The sequence below is a fragment of the Carya illinoinensis genome, chromosome 5 (assembly GCF_018687715.1).
Source record: "Carya illinoinensis cultivar Pawnee chromosome 5, C.illinoinensisPawnee_v1, whole genome shotgun sequence".
Lineage (NCBI taxonomy): Eukaryota > Viridiplantae > Streptophyta > Magnoliopsida > Fagales > Juglandaceae > Carya > Carya illinoinensis.
In genome coordinates this window covers 15,808,620-15,828,666 of record NC_056756.1, presented here as the reverse complement: position 1 = coordinate 15,828,666, position 20,047 = coordinate 15,808,620, and the positions used below count along the sequence as shown (strand labels likewise).

The 20,047-nt window shown below is 33.1% G+C and overlaps 3 protein-coding genes across 4 annotated transcripts; 1 reads left to right on the top strand and 2 right to left on the bottom strand.

The window, feature by feature from the left end:
* The first annotated feature begins 3,787 nt into the window (after positions 1 to 3,787).
* Positions 3,788 to 6,502, top strand: LOC122310530 (2-hydroxy-palmitic acid dioxygenase mpo1-like). The gene is made up of 4 exons (XM_043124483.1): positions 3,788 to 4,464; positions 5,852 to 5,914; positions 5,994 to 6,065; positions 6,160 to 6,502. The coding sequence occupies exons 1-4, from the start codon at positions 4,108 to 4,110 to the stop codon at positions 6,274 to 6,276; spliced, it is 609 nt and encodes a 202-aa protein (XP_042980417.1). The 5' UTR covers positions 3,788 to 4,107; the 3' UTR covers positions 6,277 to 6,502.
* A 273-nt stretch (positions 6,503 to 6,775) lies between these two features.
* LOC122310528 (cytochrome P450 704B1) lies at positions 6,776 to 9,883 on the bottom strand. 2 transcript variants are annotated; one of them, XM_043124481.1, is made up of 7 exons: positions 9,794 to 9,883; positions 9,248 to 9,534; positions 8,854 to 9,069; positions 8,444 to 8,740; positions 7,934 to 8,317; positions 7,242 to 7,442; positions 6,776 to 7,108 (listed from the first exon to the last, which is right to left on the bottom strand). In XM_043124481.1, the coding sequence occupies exons 2-7, from the start codon at positions 9,509 to 9,511 to the stop codon at positions 6,929 to 6,931; spliced, it is 1,542 nt and encodes a 513-aa protein (XP_042980415.1). In that variant the 5' UTR covers positions 9,512 to 9,534; positions 9,794 to 9,883; the 3' UTR covers positions 6,776 to 6,928. The 2 variants fall into 2 exon arrangements, with proteins under 2 accessions (XP_042980415.1, XP_042980413.1); XM_043124479.1 differs by lacking the exon at positions 9,794 to 9,883 and having other exon boundaries at positions 9,248 to 9,759.
* A 5,883-nt stretch (positions 9,884 to 15,766) lies between these two features.
* Positions 15,767 to 17,454, bottom strand: LOC122310529 (NAC transcription factor 29-like). The gene is made up of 3 exons (XM_043124482.1): positions 17,142 to 17,454; positions 16,315 to 16,595; positions 15,767 to 16,214 (listed from the first exon to the last, which is right to left on the bottom strand). Exons 1-3 carry the CDS (start codon positions 17,308 to 17,310, stop codon positions 15,795 to 15,797), a joined length of 870 nt encoding a protein of 289 aa, XP_042980416.1. The 5' UTR covers positions 17,311 to 17,454; the 3' UTR covers positions 15,767 to 15,794.
* Between the last annotated feature and the right edge of the window lie 2,593 nt (positions 17,455 to 20,047).

Below are 20,047 nucleotides of genomic sequence, written 5' to 3'. Positions count from 1 at the left end.
CCCTTCTATTGGCCGAAGGAGGTTTTGAAGCTTCGGCTCTAACCACCTCCTCCCTTAGTCAATCACCACGGCTCTACTATTATTTCCTTTCCCCCTTTTTTTTTTTTTCCTCTAATTTTTTTTCTTAGGTTTTCCTCCATAGTGTCGAATCTAGCTAATCTTCTGCTCTCGGAAAATTGCCTAGATCTTCTCCTATAGCCAATCTTCTCTCTGGCAACCTCCAACCAACATGTGCCAGCTTTTCTGTTTCTTTAGTCACCGATCTTTAAGCTTGCGGAAGAAATCCACTATTCTGCTCCAAGCGTTCGCCACATGCATGGCTCATGTCGTGAGCATCTCCCACATGCAGCTGCATCTTGGAGCGGCTTTTGAGGCCACACGCGGCTCCACCGGCCTAAGATCCTTCAGATCAGCCTGTCCGTTCACCTCCTCGAGTGGCACGTGTCTTGCACACATCACCAATGCCTGTGTTAGCCCTTCGCCAGCGACTCAGCTCAGATTTCAGCTCCTACCCTACGTTACCGCTTTCTCTAAACCATGATCTTGCAAGAGGGATTGTGAACCTCTCTAAAAACCAACTCAAGACAACATGTGATAGTGCATCCACCTTCACTACTTCTAGAAAAAGTTTCACTGCCTTCAGCGGTGATTCCATTGTCAGCATTTTTGCGAACTCTTTATTTTTGTCTTTTTATAAGACGACATCCTTTTATAGGACATGGGTATGGACCAAAAAATTGGTCTCAAATAAACCTTTTTTTTTTTTACCACTTGGCATTGTTATTTATTACTTTAGGGTGTTTGTTGGAAAATCTTACTCCCTTCTCATGTATCATCTTTTTAGTTTAATGAAGTTAACTAACTTAATTGGCTTTTAAAAAAAAAATCTATAAAGAAATTATAAAATGGAAAAATCTAGTTGCAAGCACAATTGCATACTAATATATGCACCAATCTAATATGATTGGTAAAAAAATAGATTTTATTGAAAATAATATTAATTTAAATTTTGAATATGAAGAAATCAGTATTGGTATACAGATTAGTGCATGACTTTACTTATATATAGCAAAACTCTTATAAAATAAATAGAATATTTGTGGCAGCAAGAAGAAGTACTCTCACGTAGGGCTGTAATCGAGTCAAGTCGAGCCGGTCTTTAGCTTGCCGAGTTTGACTCGACTCAAAATTTTTTTTTCTTTTTTCGAGCTCAACTCGATAAGTTAAACTCTCAACTCGAGTTCAAACTCAAGCTTGTCCCACAAACCTGTTCGAGCCGAGCCGAGCTTGAATTTTTTTTTTAAAATAAGATTTAATAATAAATAAATTAAATAAATAAAAAAATAAAAGAACTAATATTGAATTTATACAACTAACAAGTAGAACCTCTATTAAATTATAAAATTTTAAAAAATTTATAAATAATTAATATCTAATTAGTTGATATTTATCCAAAATAACAATATATTATATGCCTATATATATTATTAATATATACACTTAATATGATAGCATATATCTATTTCATATATGGTTCCCACATACTAATATATGAAATTATTAAATTTTATCAACTAATTATTAGATAAATTATAAAATATACCTATGAAGTTTATTCACTATATAAACATAAGTAATTAGATTACATATTATATATTTAATTATAAAAGTGGTATGCTTATATTATTAGCTAATACATATATACATGTATACATATATATATAGGTGTATGTATATATTTATCAATATATGAATGAGTTTTAATCTAGTCGAACTAACGAGTCGACTCGAGCATAAATGAGCCTTAACTGAGTCTAATCGAGTTTTGTCGAGTATGTGTCATTTACAAATCGAGCAGGTATCTGTTTTCTCGAACGAATTTTTTTTTTTACGAGTCGAGTTTGATTCGAGTTTAACCAAACGAATACCAAGCAGACTATCGAACAGACTGATTCATTTATTGCATACTCTCACGTGGTGGATTTGCGGGCAGGTGTTGGTAGTAGAGGTGTCAAATCATGTTAACAGGTCGTGTTCGTGTCATATCAAAGTATGTATATCATACTATATAGGTCAACCTTAACCCGACTCGTTAAGCTTATCGTGTCAAAATCTCAAACCCTAACACGACCTATTAATATAACATAACGTGTCATGTCGTGTCAACCCATTTTAATCCATTAATAAATATTGCTAAATAGATTAACACGACACAATAAGGCCCATTTCAAACTATTTATGTAAATGGGTTGAATAGGATTGAAATTAACCTATTTGACCTGATTAAATTTTGTATAATTTTTTATAAATGTTAAAATCACAATATTTATAAAAATGATAAAACTAACTATAAGTTCAAAATTAAAATCTAAACAATAAAAACATTGAAATTAAAATTCTAACAATTTTACATTTTGGTAGAAGGGTATAATTGTAACTTTAACTTTCTTAACATCTCATAACGGATTAAAATTGGTTGACCCGTTATTAACCCGTTAAGTAATTATGTTTTAACGGGTTAATCTGTTTTGATCCAAACTCGTTAAAACTAAATTCTAATTCGATATTATCGTATCGTATTTGTGCTAGATTAACAGATGGTATAATATATTGCGACTGTTAATTGGTAGGCGGAGATCTTTGAGTTTTGGGTCAGATGAAGCTCAGCCACACACCTGGTTCAATTAGCGTTCTGGTCCAGAAACCTGTTATCCTGATCCAAAACAGACAAACAACAACACTGCTATGTTATGAAGACTTGGAACTAGCGATAACCAACGCTGTCGAGCCGCCTATGTTTGGGGTGGTTGAAATTTCTCATCCTAATTTAATTGAAGTTATTAATACTTTTCTTAATTTAATTGAGCATCTAATTAATTAGTTGTAATGTATTTTCGCTGTTGTTTTAAAAGTACGTTATTTTTAGTTAATGTAAAACAAGCAGGTCTTATTTAGGGGTTGATTGTTCTGAGTTTAAAGTTGAATGGACATTATCGGTTAATAAATATAAATATATATATATATATATATATTATCCATGATCTAATTTATAATAAAATCATAAAAAATAAAATAAAAATATATTATCCATCATCTAACGCTGATTTTTCTCAAAACTTTATGTTAACAAATAAAATATGGAAAAAATGCTTATGCTTAAAAATTAATAAAAATATCCCTCTTTTTAAAATTTTTTTGTGAAAAATATTATAGAAATAAAAATTCTACTTACCATCCCACAGGTCATATATTTTTTTAACTTTTTTACAATAAATATGTGATGTATAGATAATATGTAGAACACTTCAATTAATTTAAAAAATAAAAAATAAAAATATATGATTAGGTTGGTTTCTGTTCCGTCCTTCCTTAGTGGTGCTTGGTTGTTAAAGGTCACTCATGGTGAGGAGTTGGATAGTGGTCTTTTTCTTGAGATTGATATGGGCTACTCAAGTAACGAGACGTTCCTTCTGCAATAATTGTGTAAAATTGGAAATTCTACTTTCATATTTTCCTTATAAATCAATATTATTGTATTTGGTTGAATAATATTAGATATAATCTTAAAATATGTAAATTTCACTATTCTCTATTAAAATACTGAAATTTATTATTAAAAATAATTTTTTTATATAAATGTCATAGTTTTCTTTTTTTTTTTTTAAAGCATTCGCCACAACTAATTACTGAGTTGTTTTCCCTCCTATTAGTCTTCTTGACTTCTGACCCAGTCTTTTTAAGAAATTTGGGAAATAATTTATATGCATTAGCCAATCACATTCTCTAGTGATCTGGTAAGTCCCCGTTCGGGTGATAGAATCACAGCTTTTGGTAGTTGGTCTCCTACGCTGAAGGTGTTTATTTGCATATTTTTCCGGAGCATTCCATCTTTGAAAACAAAAATGCAACTCTCTTTCCACAGCATCCGTTCTTTCCAACCCCATTAGCTGCTCTTTCCCATTTTCTGACGACTTGTAACCCTTTTGGCCCAACTCTCAGAGACTCAGAGCATCGTTCTTCTCCCCTAAGTCGAAACAAAACTCTATACTTTTTTCTGTAACTTCACGTGAAAAAACACCTTTTCCTGGAATTCTTCTCGATTTCTCAATGGGAAGGACCGGATTGTTTGACCTTGAGAAGCATTTTTCTTTCTATGGCGCTTATCACAGCAACCCAATCAACATAGCTATCCACATGATGTTTGTTTGGCCAATCTTCTTCACTGCTCTTCTTATTCTTTATTTCACGCCTTCCCTGTTCAACCTCCCTCACATCGAGTTTTCTCTGCTTGGGATACATATTATCCTGCTTTTGAACATTGGGTTCTTGTTAGCTTTGATCTATTCGGTGTTTTACGTCTGTTTGGATGTGAAAGCTGGGTCCTTGGCTGCTCTGTTATGCGTCATATCTTGGGTTACTAGCAGTTTTATTGCGAGTCGACTCGGGTTTTCACTCGCTTGGAAGGTACGAATTGTTATTGGTTTCTATTCATAAATTTTCTATCGGTTTCCTTTATAGAAAAATTTTAGGTTTCTACTGGGAATCGTTTGCAGTTGCTACAGCAGACACCTTATGGGGTTCAGAATTTAGATCATCCATGGTGTTCTTCATAAGGGAGTTCTTTTTTTTTTTTTTGGGTCTCTGACAATTTTTCATGGGCCACTTTTACACTTGTCACAACACCAACTTGCTTGTTAATTTTGCATGAGGTCAATGGAATTCATGTTCAAATTTTGCAACGAAAAAAAAAAAGCACTTTTTCATTTCCCCTTATTCTACTGAGTTTGTTTTCAATGTGAATCTTTATATTTCTGAAAGTTAGTGGGAGTTTCCGATTAGTTTTAGGATAATTTTATTATTACGAAAGAGCGTGTCTTGTTGAATGATTAATTTTGGTTCCATGTTGCTAGGGATGTCCGAGCTATATTTGATGAAAGCAAAACGCCGAGCTTTATTTGATGAAAGCAAAACGAAGCTTGCACATTATTTTCTTTGTTGCTTCTGTTATTTTATCTGCGGCCTTATTATATCATATGCCGAGATGATTGCTCTGACTGATTTTACTAAATTGCCATATTCGCATTAGATTAGTGATCAAGACTTTGCCCTACTAGAAACGTTTCTTCTCTGCATCTTAACTCTGCTTGTTAAAAGAGAGCCCCCGGTTTATTTTGGTTCGCTTGGCCTTTTGAGTAGGAACTTTGTAATCAGTATCAGGTAAAAATTGCGGGATGAATTAGTGAAAAATATGGGGGCATTGATATTTAGATTTGTTGACTTCTTTGTATTTCTCTGTTCATTGCAATATTATAATCATAATATAAACATAATAACTATAAAGACACCTTCTTCTTGGAATCTTGCGCTTGTATTTCAATTAGTTGACACTCTGCCCCCCATTATGATATGGCTCAAAACAAATGGCTTGTTCTCGATGTCATAAGGTTGTTTGATGAGTTAGAAATCCTATCACATTTACTTCTTGGTGTAGTTTTTTGCACTGCAAGCATTGCAAGGTTAAGCATGAGAAGTTGGACCTGAGTTTACTCCATAAAGGCCCTTGGTCTCTGTTTGATATAGTTGAGTGAAGGAGGTAGATGTGTGAAACTCACAGAGCATATGGGGCTTTTATCTGTCTAGGTTTGGCAGTCGGAGATGTTTTCTTCTTACATTGCATTTGCTTCTGTTTCTCTGGAAGAAAGTTTCTGGACTGCATTAACACCGGCTTTCTATACGTCCGAGCTTTTCTTGTTACTGCTTTGAGCCATCTACTACTTCTTGATTATCTTCATTATATGAGGGATCTTCGTTTTATCTCATTTATGTTCAACCGATACAAACCTATCTTCAGGTTGTTTTGGTGGCTCAGCTAGTGTGTTGGACTGGACAATTTATTGGCCATGGTATTTTTGAGGTAACTAAATTTCTTGTTCCTGACATGGTTAATGACATGTCATATTTATAAACGCCTTAAACTCAATCGTGTTCTACAGAAACGAGCACCAGCTCTTTTGGACAACCTTGTTCAAGCCTTTATAATGGCTCCTTTCTTTGTGTTGCTGGAGGTATTTTTTTTTAATGTAACTTCAGTTTATTTTCCCGATCCATTATCCTTTCTGATATAGGACTGTTATATATCTGCCTTTTTCATTCCCTCAGGCACTTCAGAACTTCTTCGGTTATGAGCCATACCCAGGTTTTCAGGCAATAGTGCATGCAAAGATAGTGGCTGAAATTGATGAATGGAAAGACAAGAAGCAGAAATTAATTTCTTAGCTTGTGCTAGTGTTTCTGTCATCACATCTCCCTTCGCTTTAGTTTCCAGGAAAAAATGGAACCATAAATACTTTCGTACTTGTATGTATATAATATAAACATTATGACTTATAAGCATCAGATCAGGTTAGATTTGTGATTTTTCCTTTTTTGGATAGCTTCAGATATAAGCTATGAAAGAGTGCATGAATTTATAGCTTTCGCCGAGTCTGGCACCGTTTATTTATCTTCCTCCTCATTGCCCACAACACCCTTGGATACCGAAAAAGCAAAGTATCCCCTCTAAGATCATGCTCTTTTATTTTGTAGGTCTTCAATCAGGTACACCAGAGTTCTTGTTTTGATGGATATTACAAGCTTACCTTCATTATCCCCACTATGGCACACTGTCCCATTTGGCTTCATTTTTTTTTTTTTTTCTTTTTTTCTTTTGGGTGGGATGGGATTGTTTTCAAAATCGAAACAATCTATTGAGCCTTTAGGTTACAACCTGATATCATTTGCGTGACAATGAGTTGATCATATTTGAAGCTTATTATTACATAACGTTACTTGGATCAAATGGGAGGTGAGCCTGGACATTTAACCGCATAATCTTTGTCATATATATACATAACATACTGATGAGACAGAGACATAGGCAGAGCAAGTCTTAGGAACGTCTCGATAGGCTAAGCTTCAAGCCATGAGCCATTGATAGTATTGTCATCATCCTGTACTTCACTGGATGACCTGGCACCAAACTGAATTTGTAAAACCTACACAAAATGGCCAGAGCCATCTTCATTTGAAGGTATGCAGAGTCCTTCCCAAGGCATATCCTTGGCCCAGCCTGCGTGTCATTAAAAAAAAAAAAGAAAAAGACACAAAACATGAATCACTGTAATGTCCCGTGAAGTGTTTATTCTGGTATGAAGCGGTTTCTCAGAAAATACCCAAAAATGAATCCTTGATCATGGACTTACCTGAAATGCGGTGAACTTGAAAGGGGTTGCATTTTGGAAGAATCCATCTTTGAGCCATCTTTCAGGTTTGAATGAAGCTGCATCAGGGCCCCAGTTGTACTCCATTCTACCCATTGAGTAGGGAACATATGTCACCATGCCTCCTGCTTTTACTTTCGTCCCGTCTGGCAGGACATCATCCTCCAAGATGCCCTTGGGGTCCTATAATCGCACAATGTTCATTCGGTGAGTTGGCTCTTAAAATGAGCTTTAGAGAGCATGTTGGTTAGGGAAAAGTTTTAAGAACTTGTGCGAACCCTGAAAAGACAAACTTTAAGATGTGTTTTGCTATGGGTTTTGTGAAAGTAGAGTAGGAAAATTGAAAAGTCGTTTGGATAAAACTTTTTGAAGATGAAAATATATATTCCATTCCCGGCATGCTTTTGTACCAAATGCATATTTGGAGTGGTCCTAGTTTTACATCGAAAATTTCTTTTACTTTGGATTTGTTCCCAACTCCTTAGCACACTCCAAATGGTAATCATTTTAAATGCAGAAGAGTTGCAGGTTTTAAAAGCAATGGTCTACCCTAATGCCCAAGTCGTATGTCATGTAGTGATTCCTGTTCAAAGATGAATAGACTGGGCTTTTAAACCTTTTTCCTTTTTCCCTATTATAGTCATGGCATGCAACAATATGGATTGGGGCAAAACCTGAGGGACTGCCGGGTATAGCCGAAGCGTCTCCGTGATCACTGCATGCAGGTAATATAACTTTCCCAGCGAATCATAATTCAAGAGGCTTGCAAATTGCATTACCCTCTGATTAAATGATTCAGAGTCCTCAATATCATATTGAATCAATGACACATTCTCTTCTTTTGCTTGATCTTCTTCCAATGTTCTGAGCTCCGAGTAGAGCTTGTTAGCTACATCGGCATGTGTCAGTATCATGTATATAGCCCATGAGAGAGTAGTTGCTGTTGTGTCACGACCAGCAATCACAAAGTTCAGGACAACATCTCTGAGATATTTGTCCGTTGAATTTTCCGAGTCTTCACTCAGCTCGATAAATCTTGACAGTATATCATGCTTGATCTGAGAGTTTGGTTGTGTTGAAAAAAAAAAAAAAGAGGTTTTTTTAACAGCCAATATGAATATTCTAATATTGCTAGACGGCTAGAGAAAAGGGCTTTCGAAATAACAGAGTTTCTGCTTTATTACCTTGTTATTTCCGCCAGTCGCTCGAGCTTCTTCTATTTCAGCTTTCCTTCTTCGAATAACCGAGTAGGTGAAATCATCGATGATTTTAATGCTCTTATCAAGTAAAGCTTCTGAGCCCACATTCAGAAATTTCTTTATTTTCCACAGTGGATCAATGAAACGAAGTGTCACAATGATGTTTGCAGTGTCAAAAGCCTGAGCAAAGCGATTGTCTGGCAGACTAGGAGCTAGAGTTCCAATTTCTACACCAAATCCCACCTTGCATATAGAGTCCAAAGTCATCCTCATCAACAACTCCTAGAAAAGGAAATGAAATTTGAATTCTTTATTTAGTTTCCAGAGGGGCTTCTGAAAACTCTATGTAACGAATTTAATAAATTTATAGGAATTTAAAGAGCTTTTGAAGTGACCTGCATGTCTACTTCTTGGTTGTGGAAAGAAGCTGGACTTAGGATATTGGACAGCTTCAGACTATAATCTCTGAAGACTAGAGTGCTGAAATCCCTTAGGTTCCTGGATGCAAATTCAAAGCTTGCAGTCTTCCTCTGTTTCCTCCAATGCTCACCATCTGCATTGAAAATTCCATCTCCTAGCAGCACTTCCATATATGAATGATACACTTCACCCTTCAATCAGAATTGTTCTCTCTCGTCAAAGACAAAAAACATAGAAGATAGACAGGACATATGTAGGCTCAAACTTTATAAATCCCACCATATGCTTGCCACTTACACAATTGTGAACGCAGAATATCATATCAATAATAATATGTGAAACTTTCAAGTGAATATTGCCATCTTTTACCTTTGGATAATTTGCAAAGTTGGTTTTAAGGACATGTTCCACATTTGCAGGATCGGCAATATAAGTGTATGTAGTGAATGGCATCGGCACCACCACAGTTTTCGACTCTGAAAGGTAATTGACAAGCCAGTCGTGCATTCTGTCATAGTTCATGAACTGCTCGATTGCAGCCCCCACAAGTGGCCATGTTTTTGGACCTCTCTTCTTCCTTTGGTACCATACGTGGATAAAGATCCAAGACAAAACCATGCAAGCAAGCATCATTGATATTCCAAAGTTGCATCCATCTGAAGAAGAACAAATTAATGAAAGATTCGTTTCTTCCCCCATATCTGATGAAAAATGAAGGTTAACAAAAGAAGATCTGTGTTACAGGGAAATTAAGCCTAGATGGGGTTGTTTCTTATAAGGAGTATGATAGAGATAATTGAAGTAGTGGTTAAAATGTAGGTAAGTGGTGAGGCTTGTAAATTAGCAATAAAATAGCTATACTTCGTCAGCAATCTTTGTATGTATGAGGATGCTGTGAATAAATAATTGTTTCACCTTCTTTGTGTCATTAACCTAACTCGCCCTAAGCATGATCATCGAAAGATGCAGTAGGAACAAGTGAACAACATAGAGAGAGAGAGAGAGAGAGAGAGAGAGAGAGAGAGAGAGAGAGAGAGAGAGAGAGAGAGAGAGAGAGAGAGAGAGAGATTGTGGCTTAACACGTACATGGAAATGAAATTTTTGACGTGTCTATTTTTATTTACCTAAACAAGAAGTACACATTATACATGTAGAGATCATATGTATGGTGTATTTATGTAGATTAACCCCTTTATGGAAAAGCCTAGCTAACATCTTTACTCTTACTTGAACTTAAATATTTGAAAATAAATAAATTTTGCAATCCAAATATGATCATTTAGACCAAATGGCATAAGGTCTGGTTTCCAAATAAAAAAATCAGCTTTGAACCCACGTCTCCTATATGATAAAAAAAAAAAAAATATATATATATATATATATATATATCATCGATACTTAAAAACATTATCAATAGTCAAAACAGTTCTCGTCAATTTTTGTTATGAATAAATTAAAAATCAAAACAACTTTTATACAATTCAACAAAAACTCTCACAAAGATTTTCTTTCCATACATATTTCAATAAATCCCACCATTCTTTCGAACCCCTAACTCAATCCATCTTTTAAATACTCATTTTTTAAGATTTTCTAAAAAATTATCAAAAAATCTTATATCCAAACATGAGTCGATCGATGGTTGGCTTGCATGACTGGCGCCTGCCAATTTCGTACGACGATGCAAGTTAGTATTGCCATCCTGTCTGGAAGAGTAATTAGACAGCCATGAAAAGACTTTTATGGGCTACACATGAAATAACGAAACACACGAAAAAAAAAAAAAAAAAAATCGTTCACCACACATGTAATTCCCTTTGTATTTATAAGACTCCTTTTATTAGTTTTTTTAAATTTAAATCTTAAATTTTATGATTTTTAACATGTCAATAATTAATATGTAGAGAAGTAAATTTTTGATAATTTTTTCTTAAGTAGATTTAATATTTTCCTAATATTTATATTTATAGACAGCCAATTCTAAAGCCGTAAATAGAAACGGCACAGATGAGTGATAGTGACGTGAATGGTTGACGTTTGTCATACCTTTTTGGATAGGTTTTGAATGGCTAGCTAGATATCAGAACGATTAATTACGTTTGGTTACACATATGAGATAATATATTTTAAATAGTAATAAATAAAATATTATTATAATATAATTTTTTAATATTAATTTTGTATTAGAATTTGAAAAGTTAAATTGTTTATTATATTTTATATAAAAATTTAAAAATATTATAATGATGAGTTGATATGAGATGAGATAAAATTTTTTATTTTGATTAACCAAATAAGACCTTAAAGAACCACCTCCTTCCATAATGATTCGCTCTTATTATAAACTCATTCATATAGAATTCCCCCTTGCCGGGGCCATTGCATTGAGAAGTACATACTATTTATGAATTATAAATGACTCACTACTTATAAGTCTTGAATATACAAATTGTACGAGGATATTTTATATAAATATGAATTCCACTAAAAAATTAAGTTTTTTTTTTATACTTTTTTATAATAGTCTACTTTTTTTTATAAATGATCTATGCAGAATATTTATTGGAGTTTGTACAAATTATTTCTGTTATATACAATTATTAATTGATTAAAATAATTATTTTATATTAAAAAAAGTGATACAGTTAATTATATTAATAAAATATATAAATAATATATAAAAATAACTTAAAATAAAAGTTTTAATAAATATGTTAAGGTACGAAGAAGTAGTGTCTTACGATTATTAGGGTTTGAAATGTCCTCATCACTCCCAACGACATTTGATATCTGCGTGCATGCACTGAAGTTCTTAACAGACGATCATCCAAACAAAAAGTTGCTTTCCACGCAGTTTTTTTGACCAAGCATGCCAGCTCCTTAGGACTGCGTGCATTCATCCTTTCGGATAAGTAACACTTTGATTTATAGCCAATGGAGCAAGGAATACTTGAGGAATTTTTTAGCTTGAATTTGAAAAGATTCCCGATTATTCGTCAAAGTATTCGGTGCCATAATGTCCTGTTTCACAAAAAAATCATGAATGCGACTGATCAATCAAGATATCTTAAGAGGTGTTTGACAAGTTAGCTAGGGAACTGCATCTATAATAAATGGTATAATAGGTTTTCATATACGTGTCGTGTTTATAAAATTTGGGGGGAGGGGGGAACGCATTTAATTAATCCTTGAATTTGTAGAAATTTTTAGAAATAATATTTATAGTCTTATAATATGCAAGTTTCACATACTCCTTTTAAAAAAAATGATTAATTTTGAGACTCACGTAAAAAAATAAAATAAAATAATATTTTTTAATAATGTATCCAACTTTTTTTTTTTTCAAAAAGAATGCGTTCGTGAGACTAGCACACATTGGAACTATGAAAGAGAAGTTCCAATGTGGCCTAGACGGTGATGCCACTGTGAAAGAGAAGTTCGTTTGCCAAGATAGGAAGAGGCTGAAGCATTAACAGACGATTTTATTGCTGGTGGAAAGGCGTAAAGGCCATTTTTAGTAGGACAGATGAGGAGGCATTTCTTGGTCTGAGAGTCCTTCACACAAAAATGAGAAGAATGGAATTCAAAAAAGCAATTGTTATGAAGACAAAACTGAAGAACCGAAACAAGATTTTTTGAAATATCAAGTACATGAAGAAGATTTTGGAGATGGAAAGAGGTGATGTTAGAGGTAAGAGAAGTATTACCAGAATTTTGTATTGGAAGGCACATACCATCACTGATGCGTATTGTCTCGGGACCACCATAGGATTCACTGAAGAGATTGAGATTGCCAAGATCGTGGGTTAGATGGTGAGTAGCTCTAGAATCTGGGTACGAAGTAGGGTCAGAATATGAGGGTGGATACGGGGTGGTGTTTGGGGTTGGGTTTTGGTTTTGGTGTGGAGAGGCATAATTTGTAGAGAATGAGGGTGGGGCTTCATACTGATAGGAATGGTTGAACCGATTCCTGCATTGGAGGGCAATGTGACCCTGTTTGTTGCAAACTTGGCAAGTTGGGCGTTGTTGGATGCTAGGTGTTTGATGAAAGTTTCCAAAGGGTCCACGTCCTCCTCTACAAGAGCAACGGCCCCTACTTCTCCCCTGTCTTCCACCACGAGTATTGCCACGTCCATCGCACTAATCTTTATTACCATAGGAGCTAAAGTTGGTTGAGAACTCAGTAGCAGACTGAGCAGGATGAGTGAGCCTATTTTCATGTACTAACAGAAGTTGATAGTTTTGTTGAGGTAACGGGATCATACCTTGTTGTAATTGATGTTACAAAAGAGTCATAGGCTGGTCCAAGACCATTGAGTAAAAACTGACAATTTGCTTGTCTGGTTAGGGATTTCCAGTGGAGGAAAATGTATCAGCAAGTAGGCAAGCTTTACCAAGGTAGTCTGTAATGGACAAATCTCCTTTAGTTAAATTGGTAAGCTGAAAACGCACTTGGTACTCTTTTACTTGGGATTGTGAAGAGAGAAGACGAAGAGAATTCCAGAGATTACAAGCACTTGTGGCTCGGAGTACGTGACCAAGAATTGAGTTTGACAAGGAAGAGAAAATGATGCTAAGAACTAGCTGATCATTCCTCTTCCAAGTAATGTATTCTGGGTTGGTTTTTGGAATAGATTCAGTGGTAGAAGGAAGAAATTGTGTAGGTGAACGAATAGTTCCATCCACATATCCGTAGAGATCTTGTCCTCTAAGGTACGCATATATCTAAACTTTCTAGAGCAAATAATTCTCAGTAGTAAGCTTGGTAATCACTACGTGAGAGAAGGAAGAAAGAGAGGAAGATGAAGGCGTAGCCATGGATCAAGAGAGACTACTAGTCGAGCAGCTCTAATATCATGTTAGCAAAGAGAGTTTCCTGAATAGTTTTCTATGTATTCATTATCGAATCAATTTATATTTATACACTGTAACAGAGAATCAATTCTGTTACAAATAATATGTAAAATAGCAAAATACAGGAAAATAAGAGAATATTCTAGACTACGTTACAGCAAAGGGTATATGGTTAATATGGAGAAGTAAATTTTTAATAATTTTTTCTAGATAAATTAATATTTTTCAAATATTTAAATTTATAGATGGCCAATTCTAAGGGTGCAACTTAACCCAAAAAAAGAAAAAAAATTTAAGGCCGCAAAAAGAAACAGCGCAGATGAATGACAGTGACAATGGTTGACACTTGTCATACCTTCTTGGGTAGGTTTTGAATGGCTAGCTAGCTAGAGATCAGAACGATTAAAGAACCGGGTAGTGATAGGTTTATTACTTTATCACTATCCATTTACTACTTATAAGGTATTAGAAAATTTTTATTTTTTTATCATTTTCTTTTAAGTATATTTTTAGCATCCTTAGTTATTAAGAAAAAATTAAAAAATATATAATTTGCTAATAGTCACTTCCTTAACCATTAAGTAAAATAAAAAATTAGAAAAATTAAATATAAAATGAGTAATAAATATATAATAAAATGGTAGTAACCCTATCATTTTTCTAAAGAACCACCTCCTTCCATAATGAGACGCTCTTATTATTAATATAGAATTCCCCCTTGCCGGGCCGTTGCATTATTTATTAATTATAAATAACTCAGTAAAAAATATGAATTTATGAATTTTATGCAGATATTTTATAAAAATATGAATTCCATTAAAAAATTAATTTTTTTTATACTTTTTTATAAATGATCTATGTGGAATATATATTGGAATTTTTATAAATTATTTCTATTATATACAGTTATTTTTAAGTACTCATTATATACTTCACTGATATAATTAATTAAAATAATTATTTTATATTAAAAAAGTGATACAATTAATTGTATTAATAAAATATAAAAATAGTACAAATAAAATTTTTAATAAATATATTAAGGTACAAAGAAGTCGTGTCGTCTTAAAATTATTAGGGTTTTCTTTTCGATATTTAAGATTATTAGGGTTTGAAATGTCTTCATCACTCCCAACGATATTTGATATCTGCGTGCATGCACTGAAGTTAAACAGATGATCATCCAAACAAGAAGTTGCTTTCCACGCAGTTTTTTTGACCAAGCGTGCCAGCTCCTTAGGACTGCGTGCATTCATCCTTTCGGATAAGTAACACTTTGATTTATAGCCAATGGAGCAAGAAATGCTTGAGGAATTTTTTAGTTTGAATTTGAAAAGATTCCTGATTATTCGTCAAAGTATTCGGTGCCATAATGTCCTATTTCACATAAAAAATCATGAATACGACTGATCAATCAAGATATCTTGAGAGGTGTTTGACAAGTTGGCTAGGGAACTGCATCTATAATACATGGTATAATAGGTTTTCATATACGTGTCATGTTTATAAAATTTTGGGGCCGGGAAAAAAAGCGCATTTAATTCTATCCTTGAATTTGTAGAAATTTTTAGAAATAATATTTATAGTCTTATAAATTTATAATATGCAAGTCTCATATATTCTTTTTAAAAAAAGTGATTAATTTTGAGACTCACGTAAAAAAATAAAATAAAATAATATTTTTTAATAGTGTAAACTTTTTTTTTTCCAAAAAAAATACGTTTGTAAAACTTGCACACATTGGACTATATGTAACATTATCCAATAATTAGTTGATAAGTGAAAACTAACACTAGTAATTTCTCATGAAAAGATTATGTGCACACTCTATGAATAGTAATCGATGCTCTTATCATGAGAAATTATATAATTTGTAGTCTTGAGTGGGGTACTGTGTCCCATTAATAAATAATGGTAAAAATGGAAAAAAATATTATTTTAAAATTAATATTATTACAATTTAAAATTTTTTTAAATATAAATGCAGGAGCTTGCATGAATCGTCCTCAAATAGAGATTGTATATAGACTATGCAACAATAAAAGGACCAATTTTTATTTGCTTAGCGGTCAAAGCCATGCAAATCATACACCGGATTCACAACTATAGGCTGGCTAAAGCTGCCATCCTGATTCACTTGGGTCTTCCCTGAATACATGTATGGGTATTGGTACGGTATTTCACCAAGCTTTGGGTTTTCAACATCGTCAATTCCAGCATTGCCAACGGTGTGGTGGAAATCAAAGGTCGCATCGTATGAATTATTGTCATACAAAAGTTGTGGACTCAAGTATTCCATATCCAATAGATGACTAATGGAACAGATCCTTGGAAATTTTGATATATGTTGCTCACTTGCATCATTGCCAAATGTTACTAAATCATCCATTTGAGCAGGCTGGAAGACTTCCACTTTCTGCTCCAAAAGATCTCTGGCCATATTCCTCTTCTTATAGATCCTACATAGGACCCAATCATCCAACTGCAATAAACAAAAACAAACCCAAACAAAGATCATATTAAACGAAGAACCTGACCAAATTCTTGAAAACTGAACATGCAAACAGCAGCGAGAGGCTTACTCTCATGGTTCCCTTATGCGGATTAGGTAGTTTTCGAGGGTTATTTAACCGATATTCATGCATAATCCAATCAGTCTTCACACCCTTTGGCGGCCTGCCTTTGTAAAACACAAGAGCTTTCTTCACCCCAACATAATCAGATCCACTATGGATAGCCTTATCCGTGCCCGTGGCTTTCCAGTACCCAGACAATGCTGCTCTATTCGGCCGCACCCCATTTGGGTATTTCCGATCACGCGGGCTAAAGAAGTACCACTCGTTTTCCCCAAACAATGCTTTATCTGTATTACACAAACTAAACTAAGTTACACGTGTACGCATTATAGATTTGAAGTCAATATCAGGCAGTCTATATTGAGTCCAAAATTTAAATTAATCATTCGTAATTATAATACGATAAACAATACGTTATTATATAAAATATTTTTATTTTTATAAAATAAGATTTTATTTAAATCTTTAAATAAAATTTTTTTGAATGTATATGTAGTCCAATAACTTAAAATGAGGTCTCAATGTAAATTTTATACCTCAATTTAACAAGATCTTAAAAAATAATTTAAAATATAAATAATTTATTGTATTAAATATTAAATTTAGTATTATAAGACCTTGAACATTTTAAAAAATATAAAATTTATTTGAAATTTTATTTAATGAAATGGTTTTTATTTATTTTTTTTTTAAATTTTGAAAACTTCATATAAGATAAGGGCGCTAACGCCGCTAAGCAATGTTCTCAATGGCCTTACTATTGAGCCAATCCTGATATCAAGCAAACAGGCATGCATGCAAGTTATTGCGACTTTAATCAATTAAACACTTACCGGGCAATTGCCATGGATCAAACTTGTAAATATCGACCTCAGGGATGATTGATACAGGGCATGGCCTTGACATTGCTTGATTACGAAGGTAATACACGATCAGTTCCTCGTCAGTTGGGTGGAACCTAAAACCGGGAGGAAGGTCAGAGCTACTGGCTTTGCCCTCCATTAATCCACTCCTGCAAAAAACAAGTTAATACAAGAAACAGAGAAAATTCCTAGGACTGGAATGGTGATATTTATGCTTTTCTTGGCCTACAAATGGGTAGTAAGACAGGATTTCGAAAGAAACGAAGAAGCGTTTGAAATGTTGAGAGATAGATGGCTGCTCGCTTTTATTTGCGACGTGTTTTTGTCGTTAATGTGCCCATGCCGTGATTTTGATTGGTTGTTTCTTTGACCATCATTCCTCGTACAATAATTATTAGCTATACTCTCGCGAGTCGCGAGTACACAAAGTAGAGAAATCGACCTTGCATGGTATTTTAGTGCATTGGCAAAGCGCGATTTTTAGTTATTATTTTTTTAAAGACTTTTCAACGAATATAATACGTAATAAATAATTTACTCATTTGTAAAAATAAATTTACAAAATAATATAATTTAATATAATATATTAAATTAAATAAAAATTTTATTATAAAATAGATCTAACGAACTATATAAAATTATGTTAATTTATAAATTTATTTTTATATAACATTTTTGTGTCTGTAATACTTTCATAAAACATTAAGAAGATATCAATCCCTTGTTATCTCATCTCTATAATTAAATTTTTAAAAATTTTATATATTATACTCTTATTTCATTTTTATTTCATTGTGACGAGGTAACAATGTTTATTAACCTTTATAAACAATTAAAAAAAAAAGAATCTCAAGAATTATAAAAATGTTATATTTTATATAGTGAGATGAAAGTAAAATAACGATAGATTTTATGACATTTCTTTAAAATATCTGGATCTTGTGTGGCAAGACTATTTAGATGGAATTTATTCATAAGAATTTATCGTTTAGTTTCTTTTGTCATGTTTTGAGAAAAGTCTTCCTAGCCTCTCACAAAGTGGTATGTAATCTTTTTGGAATCAGAGTTCACATAGAAATTTGAAATTGTAGAGTACGTAAGTACCACATTATTTTTTTAAAAAATTGAGTAAATACTATTGGAAAAAAAAGGAAGGAGAGAGAGAGAGAGAGAGAGAGAGAGAGAGAGAGAGAGAGAGAGAGAGAGAGAGAGAAGCATATAGAAATTTACTAAATTACTTATTGACACTTTTTCCCTTTATATTTGATTTTGTAAGGTTTGAATGAATTATGAAAAATTACAAAATAATGTGAAATTCAATTCTCACCATAATGAAGAATTACAAAATAAAAGTGATCTAAATAGAAAACTTATATAATAAGCAACACCAAGGTATACGTGTATCTAAAAGGTCAAAGTGTTCTTCGATTCTTTATCCATTGGAATATATTAATTTGTTCTATTCAAATAGAAAGTCAAAATGATTATATATCTAATTACTTATACGCCAAGTCTCGTATAAAATACATCGCGTATGCTCCATCGATGAAACATCATATGCCTTGTCTTTTGTTATATATAGACTCTACATAGTAACGCATGATAGAATAAATTAAAATTTTAAAGCATATTTGAACAAGTACAAGATATAAAGTGGAACTATTAAATTAGTGGAAATCTTCTATAGTGTTGATAGTGTATATGCTGGATACTCAATATAATATACCATTAAAAAAGTTTTTATATCTTTTTGTCACTTTCACCGTTACGTGATATAAAAATTTTCAAATAACAATACTCAATATACTATTAGAGTCATATATCTCTTTATAAAAAGAAAAAATCTAGTTACAAGTATAATTATGTATTAATATGTGCATCAATTTATTGTGATTGGTCAAAAAGTAGATTTTATTGAAAATAATACTAATTAAAATTTTAAGTATGAAGAAATAAATATTGATATACAAATTAATACGCGACTTTATTTATATATAACAAAACTCTTATAAAAATCATTATAGTTACTACTTCTTTTCTTAACTTATATATATATATTATTTAAAAATTTCTCATTTTATATTTAACTTTTATATATATATATATATTATTAAAGTCGTGCAGTGAAAGGTGTTACCAACCCCTTATCCTTCCTCTCGCCTTAAAATATGATGGAAAAACAATTCATTGGTTGAGAAGAGAGTACGCCACTTTCCATTACTCGAAGTTACGTGGGTGGTTTTTCGAACTATTCCTGGAACAGTATTCTTGGGCTTGGGGGCTTCTTCGACGAATCGGTTCGCAGATGTCGGCAACAGGTCCCCTTAAAGAGATGACGCGTGTCCTTCCGAAACAAAAGTAGGCTAGGATAAGGTTGTGCGGGAGATGTAGGTCCAGGTTCGTTATGGCTCTTATCTTGCCATGTCACCACCACAGTTCCCTTATTGGAGCAGATGGTGAGCCCCTTGATTTTGACAAGATTTTAAGTTAAAAAGAAAATTATAATTTTCGATTTTTTTTTTACAATTATTTTATATTTTTAACTCAATTTCAGGGTAATTATATAAAATTAAAACTAATATAATAAATTTTTAACATTTTAAAATCATATTATCCACGTGGCATGATTGTATTATTTCTTTCTAATTGCTGATATTCTGAAATTGAAACAGTCAATTCAATCATTTACATTAGTGTGCGTGCAGTAGACTAGTTAGCTTTTTGTCTTTTTCGAAGAAGTTGTCGTGCTGTCTGCTGCTGATGGGTCTCTCTTTCTTTTCCATCTTTTAAAAAGAGGAAAAGCCGAAAGGGAACGAGCCAACAACGTGTTTGGATTTTTTTTTCGGAAAGCTAGTAGAGTTTTGCTACTTTTTTAT

What these genes read in the sequence shown, in the direction of transcription:
- LOC122310530 (XM_043124483.1), top strand. Translation starts at nt 4,108, where the DNA reads ATGGGAAGGACCGGATTGTTTGACCTTGAGAAGCATTTTTCTTTCTAT. An exon ending in GGTTTTCACTCGCTTGGAAG is followed by an intron (nt 4,465 to 5,851) that starts GTACGAATTGTT and finishes ACCTATCTTCAG; the next exon opens with GTTGTTTTGGTGGCTCAGCT. An exon ending in TTGGCCATGGTATTTTTGAG is followed by an intron (nt 5,915 to 5,993) that starts GTAACTAAATTT and finishes CGTGTTCTACAG; the next exon opens with AAACGAGCACCAGCTCTTTT.
- LOC122310528 (XM_043124479.1), bottom strand. Translation starts at nt 9,577, where the DNA reads ATGGGGGAAGAAACGAATCTTTCATTAATTTGTTCTTCTTCAGATGGA. An exon ending in ACCAAGAAGTAGACATGCAG is followed by an intron (nt 8,741 to 8,853) that starts GTCACTTCAAAA and finishes TTCCTTTTCTAG; the next exon opens with GAGTTGTTGATGAGGATGAC. An exon ending in TATACCCGGCAGTCCCTCAG is followed by an intron (nt 7,443 to 7,933) that starts GTTTTGCCCCAA and finishes GTGCGATTATAG; the next exon opens with GACCCCAAGGGCATCTTGGA.
- LOC122310529 (XM_043124482.1), bottom strand. Translation starts at nt 17,310, where the DNA reads ATGGAGGGCAAAGCCAGTAGCTCTGACCTTCCTCCCGGTTTTAGGTTC. An exon ending in TGATCCATGGCAATTGCCCG is followed by an intron (nt 16,596 to 17,141) that starts GTAAGTGTTTAA and finishes TGTGTAATACAG; the next exon opens with ATAAAGCATTGTTTGGGGAA. An exon ending in CGCATAAGGGAACCATGAGA is followed by an intron (nt 16,215 to 16,314) that starts GTAAGCCTCTCG and finishes TGTTTATTGCAG; the next exon opens with TTGGATGATTGGGTCCTATG.